Source organism: Triticum urartu, chromosome 6, assembly GCF_003073215.2.
Source record: "Triticum urartu cultivar G1812 chromosome 6, Tu2.1, whole genome shotgun sequence".
In the NCBI taxonomy this organism is placed as follows: Eukaryota; Viridiplantae; Streptophyta; class Magnoliopsida; order Poales; family Poaceae; genus Triticum; species Triticum urartu.
The window spans coordinates 5,104,865-5,116,821 of record NC_053027.1 but is presented as its reverse complement, the minus strand read 5'-3'; the positions used below and the strand labels follow the sequence as shown (position 1 = coordinate 5,116,821).

Below are 11,957 nucleotides of genomic sequence, written 5' to 3'. Positions count from 1 at the left end.
ATTAAATGCCTTTTATGAATTATAAAATATTATACTATTTTATATATGTGTGAGAATTAATGTGGCAGTAGTATATTTATTTCAACTAATTAAGGAACTAGTTATGTAATTTATTTTAAACTAAAAAGTGTAACTAAAATAAAATAAAAAAGAATGAATAAAAGAAGAGAAAATAATAACAAAAGCTAAAGAAAAGAAATGAGAAAAAAATCTACACCCGGCCGAGCTGGCCGGCACACCCCGACCGAGGCGCACCACCATAACCCCCTACTCCCCCACCGAACCCTGGCGAACACCCCCACTACCCCACTCTCCCAATCTCTCTGCCACCCGTCTGCGCCCCCCCCCCCCCCCCCCCCCCCCCCCCCCCCCCCCCCCCCCCCGCCCCCCCCCCCCCCGCCCGCATCCCCTCCCCCCCCGCGCGTCACGCTGCCCCGTGCGATTCGGCTTGGCCCGCATCTCCGTGCCACGGCCTCGACCCGCTGCAGCTCGCCATAGGCAGTGCCCCGCCGCCTTCCTCCGAACAGGCAGCCGTGCCCGAATTGCACCCCTGCTCGCCGCCGCCCGGTTCCACCCCGCAGTGCCCCTCGCCGCAGCCCCGACTGGCTGCGCCCGGGGATAGCGCCCCGGCTCGCCCCGGCAGGTGCCCATGGTCGTGCCCGTTAGCCTCGCCCGTGGTCAGATGGGCCACTGCCAAGGGGGCCCCACGCCCTTATTTATTAAAAAAGGAAAAGAAAAAATAATTAAAACTAATAATTAATTAGTGAATTAAATGATTATTTTATTTAAACTAATTAAATTTAATTAAACTAATTATCTAATTAAGCTAATAATATGTTAATTAGGTTAAACATTCTGTGACAGATAGGACCCACACGTCAGTTTGGCCAGGTCAACAGACTTTGACTGCTGACCTCATGATGATGTTATAATTCTGTTTTTCAATTAAATTAAATCTGTTAATCCTGAAAATGAATTAAAACTTTAAAAATTAATATAATATAAACCGTATCTCAGATGAAAAATACTTTTTACATGAAAGTTGCACACAAAAACGGGACGATCCTGAATACGGCTCCGTTCATCTGTCACGTGCCCCTATCATAGCAAACTTGGAACCGTCCTCCTTCGTTTTATCTGTCCGGAATTGTCAAACTTCGAGAATACTTTCCCGGATGTTTTCCTATTCGCCCGTATCAGCTAGCACTGCGTTAGATCACATTTAACAACGCATATTGCCATGTCATGCATCTTGTTCCATCTGTTTGCAGTGTATTTATTGTTTCTTCCCCCTCTTCTCTCCGGTAGACCCCGAGACTGTTGGTGGACCCCCCCCATTCGACTACGGTGTTGACGACCCGTCCTTCTCTACAGAGCTTCCTGGCAAGCAAAACCTCCTTAATCATCCTGATACCGCATACTCCTTCTCTCTATTGCTTGCATTAGAGTAGTGTAGCTGTTGCTGCTTATCGGTTGATCCTATATTGCTGCATAGCTTGGCTTTGCTATTAATGTTGATACTTTACCCGCAATCCTAAATGCTAGTATTTCCATCAATGGCCCTACATCTTGTCCGTCTGCCATGCTATACTATCGGGCAGTGATCACATCGGGTGTTGATCACAGGTGTATACACACATACATATTATACTTGATATTGTGACTAAAGTCGGGTCGGGTCGTAGAGTACCCGCGAGTGATTCACGAATGTGGGGGCTGAAGGAACAGGTGGTTCCATCCAGGTAGTGGTGGACCTAGGTTCCCGATGCCCCCCCCCCTGAGTGATACGTTGTGGCTGAGCGACATGGTATTTGATCTGAGTTCAAAATAACACGCTTAATGAGATTTGGATATTTGATCTGAGTTGGTCTTTTGTCCTATATGCACTAACCAACTACGCGGGGACAATTATGGACACTCAGCGTCGTAGTATCAGCCGAAGCTTTCCAAACGTCAGGTACTGAGCAGCGCGCGCCTGGGTGGTCCGCGTAAAGCCACCACCTTATAGTGTGGGTTGCCAGGACTGATCCCGGCAACCTACGCAATGTGCAGGAGTGCAACAGGCGATGGGCCCAAGAACCATGCATCACTGAGGATGTAGACCGGCGTGCTGGCCTCTCTGTTGAGCCTAGGTAGGGCTGCGACGTGTTGATCTTTCGAGGCCAGGCATGACCCAGGAAAGTGTGTCCGGCCAGAGTGATCGAGCGTGTTGGGCAATGTGGTGGACCCTTGTAGAGAAGATTTATCTATTCGAATAGCCGTGTCCATGGTAACAGGACGCTTGGAGTTGTATTCCGACCTCTAACAACTAGAACCGGGTACTTAATAAAACACTACACTTGCTACTCTCTTCCACTGCTTCAAGATGGAGGCCCCCGGAAGCGTAGTCTTCGATAGGACTAGCTTTCCCCCTCTTATTCTGGCATTCTGTAGTATAGTCCACAGATACTACCCCTTTCATTGATACCGATGCATTTGTAGTGTACATCTGATGTAAGTCATGCGAGTACTTTGGATGAGTACTCATGGTTGCTTTGCTACCTCTTTTCCCCCTATACCCGGTTGTTGCGATCAGATGACGGACCCCAAGAGCCAAACACCACCGACGACGACTACCACTACACCGACGGTGCCTTCTACTACGTGAAGACCGGCATCGACCAGGAGTAGTTTAGGAGGATCCCAGGCAGGAGGCCTGCGCCTCTTCAATATGTATCCCCATTTTTGCTAGCCATCTTATGGCACCTTGTTTAACTTAAGTCTATACTTAGATATTGTTGCTTCCGTTGACTCATTTGTATTTGAGAATTTGTACTTGAGGCCTCAAGGCCCTAACTTGTAATATGAAGCTTCTATGTCTTTTTTTGTATTTAGAGTTGTGTTGTGATATCTTTCCGTGGGTTCCTGATCTTGATCTTACACATTTGCGTGTATCGGTGTATGATTAGTGTACGATCTGAACAGAGTAGCAATCAATGACGATGGCCAAGGTTATGATATGACCTAGAAAACTCTCGGTGACGCACATTGAGCATAGTAGCTAGAATGAATTTGGAATGCACGTGCGTCGTTAAGTACCCATCTACAAAAACCTGATGAACATTCTACAAACATTAGCTCCCTTTTCCATAAAATCCTTTGTCATGCACGATAAAGTTTTCAAGTACAGGAAACCAAGTGAACATATAAATTAAATTAAATTTGTCTTTTCAAAATATCTGCTCTTTCAGATAAATAAGAATAGTACCTATAAATCTCGGGTGATTCAAACTGTGATGGTCATAACCGATTGTATATATACTAGATTGGATTGAAACCGACATATGTGCGTGCACAGTCTTGAGTATCGGTGGTTCCATGGGCATGTGTAGTCGATGCGCATATGCATGGCGAAAACCTCGGGTCCATGTAGATGGATGCGTTGGTGTTCCTCATTCGGATCCAAACATCCTCATGTGTTGCCTTAGTCACGTCCTACCGTGCAAGTTTGTTTGAAATGGATCACATTTTGTGCTTTTTTCACTAGAATTTGAGGGGCGTTGAATTACTTGTGGCATAAGAAGAATCTGTCTAATGGATTTTTGGAAACTGGGATTGATCTAATCAACGGAACCGGTCTAATCTTTGGCGGATTGGGTGTCGTCGAAATTGATGGTAGGACTCGTTGGACTAGCCACTCTAATGCTCTTACGAAGTAATTTCTAATTGTATTTGATCATTACTGCATACTGTTAGTGTGTATGCATGATACGTCTCCGACGTATCTATAATTTTTTATTGTTCCATGCTATTATATTATCTGTTTTGGATGTTTATGGGCTTTATTATGCACTTTTATATTATTTTTGGGACTAACCTGTTAACCCAGAGCCTAGTGCCGGTTTCTGTTTTTTCCTTGTTTTAAAGTATCTCAGAAAAGGAAAATCAAACGGAGTCCAATTGACGTGAAACTTCACGGAACTTATTTTTGGACCAGAAGAAGCCCACGGAGTATCGGAGATAGACCAAGAGAGTCCCGGGCTGCCCACGAGGGTGGGGGGCGCGCCCCCCTGCCTCGTGGCCAGCCCGGAGATCCACCGACGTACTTCTTCCTCCTATATATATACCCATATACCCTAAAAACTTCGAAGAACAATAGATCAGGAGTTCCGCCGCCAGAAGCCTCCGTAGCCATCGAAAACCAATCTAGACCCGTTTTGGCACCCTGCCGGAGGGGGAATCCCTCTCCGGTGGCCATCTTCATCATCCCGGTGGTCTCCATGACGAGGAGGGAGTAGTTCTCCCTCGGGGCTGAGGGTATGTACCATCTCTCTCTCTCTCTCTCTCTCGTGTTCTTGAGGTGATACGATCTTGATGTATTGCGAGCTTTGCTATTATAGTTGGATCTTATGATGTTTCTCCCCCTCTACTCTCTTGTAATGGATTGAGATTTCCCTTTGAAGTTATCTTATCGGATTGAATCTTTAAGGATTTGAGAACACTTGATGTATGTCTTGCATGGGATACCCGTCGTGACAATGGGGTATTCTATTGATCCACTTGATGTATGTTTTGGTGATCAACTTGCGGGTTCCGCCCATGAACCTATACATAGGGGTTGGCACACGTTTTCGTCTTGACTCTCCGGTAGAATCTTTGGGGCACTCTTTGAAGTACTTTGTGTTGGTTTGAATAGATGAATCTGAGATTGTGTGATGCATATCGTATTATTATACCCACGGATACTTGAGGTGATATTGGAGTATCTAGGTGACATTAGGGTTTTGGTTGATTTGTGTCTTAAGGTGTTATTCTAGTACGAACTCTAGGATAGATTGAACGGAAAGAATAGTTTCGTGTTATTTTACTACGGACTCTTGAATAGATTGATCAGAAAGGATAACTTTGAGGTGGTTTCGTCCCCTACCATAATATCTTCGTTTGTTCTCCGCTATTAGTGACTTTGGAGTGACTCTTTGTTGCATGTTGAGGGATATTTATATGATCCAATTATGTTATTATTGTTGAGAGGACTTGCACTAGTGAAAGTACGAACCCTAGGCCTTGTTTCCTAGCATTGCAATACCGTTTGTGCTCACTTTTATCATTAGTTACCTTGCTGTTTTTATATTTTCAGATTATAAAAACCTTTATCTATCATCCATATACCACTTGTATCATCATCTCTTCGCCGAACTAGTACACCTATACAATTTACCATTGTATTGGGTGTGTTGGGGACACAAGAGACTCTTTGTTATTTCGTTGTAGGGTTGCTTGAGAGAGACCATCTTCATCCTACGCCACATACGGATTTATAAACCTTAGGTCATCCACTTGAGGGAAATTTGCTACTGTCCTACAAACCTCTGCACTTGGAGGTCCAACAACGTCTACAAGAAGAAGGTTGTGTAGTAGACATCAATTCATCGCTTTGATTTTGCATGAAGCAACTTTATGTTCAAGAGTCTATCCTGCCTCAATTTTTGTTTGTTCTCCACCGCTGACTAAAACCATTCTTTTTAAGAGACAAGTCGTGCTGCTTGACTTTATTAATAAAGAAACCATCAGCAATGCCAAATAACATTCACCATACAGATATGAAAGATATTGGAGTCAAGCACTCAAATGACCACACCAGTCGAGAGACGCAAAATACAAAGATAGGGAAACTAGCCAACTAGGCCAACTGAATAGGCCAACATAAAGAAAAGGAGTACTACAAGGGTGGAGGCAGGTCGGCGGTGAAGATCGAGGTAGTACTTGCAACCTTTGTGCTTAGTGCATCAGTGGCATCGACGTCGGCACCCTTAGTGAGTGGCTTCAATTCCATAGCTACAAAAATCCAATTAATTTGAACAGGCAATCAGCTGGTCTATTAGGGTATAATTTTTAATGGTAAACTTGTTACGTGTGGTTCAAAGGGGCCAACATTGAGCATAAAAAGCAATCTAGAAAATAGGGAGAGTTTTGCTATGCAGGTTAGGCACAAAAGTAAAGATATCAGTGAAGTTGTTACCATCCCGTTGACATTCAACCACAACTAAACGCAACTCCAAAAAAACTAGCTACCACACATTGAAACGAGATCTCCTATGTATCTTCCTTTGCTCCAGACATTCAGCCACAACTAAACGCAACTCCAAAAAAACTAGCTAGCACACATTGAAACCAGATCTGCTATGTATCTTCGTTTGCTCCACAAAGTGACAAGCCACGTTAGTTGTTCCATTATGCTTAAGTATCTGATCACTAGCCAACTCTCAGTGAACAAACATGGTTGTTGAGTTGTGAAACCCCTTGGACGTTTTCTTTTTGAAATTATCCTTTTTGCACTTAACTAAAAGGTAAATTTTAGTTGAGTAGTAGGACATCTAAACAAATGGACAGAGATATGGCAATTTACGGGTGTCCAGTTTTATTAGTTGGTTAATGTTTGCATATCTACTGAGTTCATAGAAAAAAAAGGGACAAGTTTTCTACTTAAGAACTTAGTAGAACATAGAAAATCAACCATTACTTTGGTTGTGTCAACGCTGATTAGCAGAACTCAGATATCCATTCTTTGAATTTGATATATTCTTGAGGGTTTCTTGATCTTGCACGAGACTCTAAATTCAACGCAAGTAGGAAAGGAAAGTGGATTGGTGTGTAACATGAAATTTGAGAATGCATATGATAAATGATCATTTGTGCATCCAATCTTATAGATGAAAGGAATCCCTAGGTTATGGACAGTATAAGAGAAGGGAAGGTGGGTGTTAAGAGTCATGTACTTGGATCTTACTTCAAAACTCATCGACATCAAGATGAGCAGGGACACCAAGATAGTGCATTAGTTCATCCAGTACGTCCAAATTTTCATCTCCTATGTCTCCACCAGCAACTTCCATACCTGCAATAAAAGAAGTCCAATAAACCACCGGTAAAGTTGAATTTGATAGTATATATGCCATACCTGCAAAGTGTTATATATCTTATGATTGATGTAATGTAACTTTCTGCTGGGGGGGGGGGGGGGGGGGGGGGGGGGGGGGGTAGGATGTTATCTTTTGCGACAAAGATAAAAATGTGTAAATGATGCTACATATATCATCGAGTGAAAGGAACAAGGATAATAATCATTGCCAACTTATAAAGGACATTTTGTGGCAACTTCCATGTTCAAATAAATTTATTTAATCAGCAATTGTTCATAAATATTTAGTCAATATTTGAGAACACTCGGGACACTACTGCTAGATTCCACTTGTTACCAACCTCTTGATGAAAATACAGTACAAACACATAACCATAAAATCACTGGACTGAAAAATTAACAAGCAACTCAATTTATTCTTCTATATCCTAGTCACCCTTAATCACTTGAACAATATTACAACAGCCATGAACTAAAAGTAATAGTAATGAATCCAAGCAAAAGAAACTAATTGGACTTTCTTCGCTTGTGTAATGTAGATAGAGCGGTATTACCTAGTGTATGGCAATTTGCGTATGAATGATAGGTAAGGTAACATATGTCACTACTTTTAGTAATATGTTTGATTAGCATCAAGTCAAACGGTAGCATGAGGAAGCTAATCATCGTAGACAGACCAATCAGATATGTGTCCTCATCATACCCCACGAAAACTACACTTTCACCATCACTACGCATTCCCCGCTGAATAATCCCTCAAGTGGAATGGTTTTCTACAACAACACCCATCCAACAACACCATCATGGTTAAATATCCTGTCCCATATTTATATGGCTAGTTCGGACAAAACACCAACGCTAAGTCTACCATCCTCCATCCGCAAGGCCTGAAAGCACAAGTTCTTCAAACATGGTCGTATCTCAGCTTCTCGATCACACAAAGGTCTGACTTTTGAAGTCAAACACAAGCACATCACATCACAAAATTTACGAGCAAACTGCATTCCCCACAATGATGGACCTTACCAAGAAATTGCATTTGATATCACCATTGAGCATATATTTACCCAAATACCAGACGTTGGTCATAGAGAGAACCAAATGGATGTGTGTATCCACCGAAACGAATTTGGTGGGATCTAGTGCACATATCCATCTTCGACATCATCATGCAAGGGTGTTGTATAACACCGATGGGAATGTCCCGCTGGCTATTGGCCAGTAAAAGGATCACACATGACTATCTCACAATCCCGACCATTCTTTAGGACTGCAAGACCATGGAGGCAACATATGAAGTTTGAGTGTTCATTGTCAAGTTAGGTTACGAGGAGTGGGCAACACCTGTTTTGTGTGATACAACCCTTTGAAAAAGCCGAGTAGAGGGATTTCCAGGTGGTGCATGTGAAAGTGGGGGATGAATTTTGGTCTTAGAGGATGTTGTGCCAACGCGGACAAACAAGGGTGGCATGTGGGTGATGGTTGGGTAGATAGGTGGAGGATGATCTCGTGGAGGAAGAAGTCCTCCACATCCAGTGGGGGTGCTAGTGCCGACAAAAGAGGGGGCAAAAACAGAAATCCCCTTAGCCGAGCTGAGCTAAGGCTCCTAAAATGCACGGAGAACAAGAGAATCATCAAACTGAAATTGGAAAAGCAGCAGGAGACATAAGATAAGCAACAAAATTAGGGGTGTTCATAGCCGGCTTCTCCCAATGTCCGGTCGAAGGGCTGCCGAGGGGTTAGGATCAGGTTGGTACAGTGCCCAACGGGATGGTTGTGCTAGAGTCTGCAACATAACTTAGCAGAGGAGATAACTTGCACTTGTTCAATTTCGGTAGTGCAAATTTCATGGCAGAAAATAACAACTAACATGGATGTTGTCGATCTCTCTTCAGATATCCATGTCAATCGTAATAACCATTGGATATTAGTTGTATGTAATTTAGCTAGTTATTGCTATAATTGAGCAACGAGATTATGCTTCAAATAATGATGTTTATAGATTAGTTACATCCCATCCTTCCTTCAAAAAGACATCTCACAATAGCTCTATATGATTAACTCAAGTGTCTGGCTAGGGAGAGAAAAGTTGATGCTTCAAATATATTAATTGATTGTAGAGACAATCTACTTATCTGTACCAGGTGTGTTGTACAATGATTAGTTTGTATTTTATTGCTCAGTGAGTGGTGATCCATAACCATCACATGTGGTGTCTTGTCTTAGTTGTACTAACTAATGCCAGTACATCGGTTTGAAATATTGTCCAAACTTTGCCGGTTGACCTACTTAAGCATCTAATGGCTCACTACGCATGTTGCCTAGAAGAATTACTGCATGTGTTTCCATAAAAAAAATTAGTGCACTGAAGAATTACTGCGTGTGTTTCCAGATGTATCAATCGAATTGCCATTCCGGATATCTGCTGGTTTCGCTATATTATTTTTGTCAAATTGTTGCCAGTTATGAATTATTGGAAACCTCCCCATGACCCCATGGTTACTACTGGATAAATGCATGTACAAATCAGTTGGCAATGAAACGATGGTTAGCATGTAGCAATGGGTAGACAATGAAGTAACAGCCATGTTCCTGGTCTAGCTTTAATGTAGCCTATTTTTGAGCTATGAAGTTACATCACCATATAATGACCACACCGAAAGAAATAAATAACTCAACATGCTCTTATGTATATAGTCAAATCCATTATCAGATGAACGATAGGACAACAAACACGTACCAAAAGTAACTGTTACAAATACAAGAAAAATAACCTAGTTGGACTTTTTTGCTAGTGTAACATGGATTGGGAGGCATTACCTGGAACATAGAAATTTGCGTACGGAAAGGTAAATCCATCTCCTTTTCTTTGCTGAATATGTTTGATCTCCATGGTGTCAACTTGCAGCATGAAGTCATCTCTCAACACAGACAGAACAATCATATTTGTCTCCTCAGCATACCCTGTTATGTGCACCCTTTTCCTCTCACTAAACATTCCTTGTGGAAAGACCTCCTGCAATTGAATAGCTTTTTGCAGAAGCACCCAGCCGGTGACGCCATAAAAATTTGATTTCCTCTCCCATAATTGAATGGTCAGTTCTGACAAATATGCGAGGCCAAGACCAGAATCCTCTGTTCTTAAGAGCTGAATAGATCCGGAGGTGTACTTGATTCCCAACGGCTTGTTCATCACACGAAGGCTCTGGCTCTGAAGACAAAATGCCAGAACGTCACCTCCAGAAAGCAACCAACAAAGTGCATTCCCAGTAAGAACTCCAGGCCTCATGCTATAATTATAAATCTGATTTGTAACCTCCGTGAAGACAGTGTCTCCCCATACACCGGTTGCTGATTCATAGAGGCAAGCAAATGCCTGCGTGCATCTGACGACCCAGATTGCGACCAATTTGAACGGGCTCGAGAAGCAATCCCCGTGTACGTGCCCATCTTCGGCATCAGCGCACAACAGTTCGGCATGCCAGTACATCACTTTGTTGTCGTCAAGTCCCGGTGGAAAGGCCACGCGGTGTTGTTGGCCGCTGAGGGGATCCCACACGATAATCTCGCGGAGGTGCAAGTTGGTCAGGACGATGAGGCCATGGCGGCAACCGAGAAAGTGCTGGCTGGCATAGAATCTATTCTTGGGCAAGGAGAAGCGCTCGGCAGGGATGCGATCAGGTGGGCCGAGGGCGGGTTTGAAGACGGTGGGAAAGCCCGTTTCTGAGAAGAAGAAACCAAGAAGCGCGGGTTTCCGGTGGTGTCTACGGAAGCGTTTGATGAACTTGGGGTCGGAGAGGATGCAATGCCAGCGCGGGCAGACGAGGGAAGCACGGGTGAGAGAGGATGGCTGAGGAGGCAGGCGGAGGAGAATCTCCTGGAGGAGGTCCTCGTCGTCCAGCGGGTGCACTGGCGAGGAATGGAGGGGGCTCATCCAGGCTAACCTTCTTCCATCTGCACATTCATAAAAAAAAAGGCGGTACATCGATCAAACTTAGACTTGGTATAAACACAGGACTCAGGATTGATGGCGTTGACGTTGATGAGAGACTCACCTGGTGGCAGTTGCGATGCCAAATCTATGGCTTGCTTTTCTGAATCCATCAGCCCAGATTCATACATTGATCTAAGGGTCATAAGACAAAGAGTTCAGGGAACAAAATTCCAACGATCCGTCTATCCACAGAGCGTGGTAACGACAAGGGGATGGGGAGCTCACCTGAATCAACACCTAAACTGAAATTAAGAAAGCAAGATCTCAGAGACAATCAAGAGAAACTGGAGATGCTCACCGTCCGTTCAGTTGCCAAGAGCTAGGGGCGACGCCAAGCGTCGGAGGTCAGTAAAGGTGTCTGCGGGACGGCCGGAATGAAGCAGCAGGCAAGAGAGTTGTTCCTCTCTTAGGACAGGGGATTTAGCTTGTGGCCTTGTGCTTGTCTAATTTCGGTACTGATCTCAGATTCTCAGGACAGACAAGAACAGTTAAGATCGATGCTGATGGGAGAGATAATCTATTATACGTACCGGGTCAATGGCACATACCTTGATTGAGTAGGAGCAATATTTATTTTCGGGTCGGTGGGTGGTGACTAATGAGCATCACATGCACCATCACGTCATCAGTTGAACTGGCTAATTTCAAAAATTATCCTGAAGCATCCAGCGACTGTAGGAAAACTAAGCACGTCTCCTACAAAGAATCATTACGTTTATATACTCTGGTGGTGAACCGATCGAGATCTACCTCCCAAAAGTAGCACATCCCACCCGGGCACAAATAGTTTCTTTTATTTGTACTACTAATGCCTAATGACGTGTTGGTGTAACTGTAAAATCTGGAAGTTATCAGCTCTAGTAAAATGTGAGAACCAAGAAAGTTTTGACACATGTGTTGCACTGCCTTCTTTTGCTCTAGCGCTGTAGGTTACGATACACGAGTAAAATGTTTTGTTATACGACCAGTAGCAGGCTTCTACTATAGTAACACTAGTACATTTGAGCAGTGCAACAATCATGATATATGCACTATTCGGCTAGAAACTCATCAAATCATGTTGAC

General features: G+C 43.5%; 1 protein-coding gene across 4 annotated transcripts; it reads right to left on the bottom strand.

Annotated features, from left to right (window-relative positions):
- Nucleotides 1–5,498: 5,498 nt before the first annotated feature.
- LOC125517140 lies at nucleotides 5,499–11,386 on the bottom strand. 4 transcript variants are annotated; one of them, XM_048682330.1, is made up of 6 exons: nucleotides 11,191–11,385; nucleotides 11,118–11,129; nucleotides 10,954–11,024; nucleotides 9,719–10,852; nucleotides 6,767–6,874; nucleotides 5,499–5,814 (listed from the first exon to the last, which is right to left on the bottom strand). In XM_048682330.1, exons 3-5 carry the CDS (start codon nucleotides 11,018–11,020, stop codon nucleotides 6,768–6,770), a joined length of 1,308 nt encoding a protein of 435 aa, XP_048538287.1. In that variant the 5' UTR covers nucleotides 11,021–11,024; nucleotides 11,118–11,129; nucleotides 11,191–11,385; the 3' UTR covers nucleotides 5,499–5,814; nucleotide 6,767. The 4 variants fall into 4 exon arrangements, with proteins under 4 accessions (XP_048538287.1, XP_048538284.1, XP_048538283.1 ...); XM_048682327.1 differs by lacking the exon at nucleotides 11,118–11,129 and having other exon boundaries at nucleotides 6,756–6,874; nucleotides 10,954–11,117; nucleotides 11,191–11,386; XM_048682326.1 differs by lacking the exon at nucleotides 11,118–11,129 and having other exon boundaries at nucleotides 10,954–11,117.
- Between the last annotated feature and the right edge of the window lie 571 nt (nucleotides 11,387–11,957).

Bases quoted from the DNA above. Each gene is read 5' to 3' on its own strand.
- LOC125517140 (XM_048682327.1), bottom strand. From the start codon at position 11,035: ATGACCCTTAGATCAATGTATGAATCTGGGCTGATGGATTCAGAAAAG. The intron at 10,853-10,953 runs GTGAGTCTCTCA...ATGAATGTGCAG, and splicing joins GGCATCGCAACTGCCACCAG to ATGGAAGAAGGTTAGCCTGG. The intron at 6,875-9,718 runs GTAATGCCTCCC...CTTTTATTGCAG, and splicing joins CGCAAATTTCTATGTTCCAG to GTATGGAAGTTGCTGGTGGA.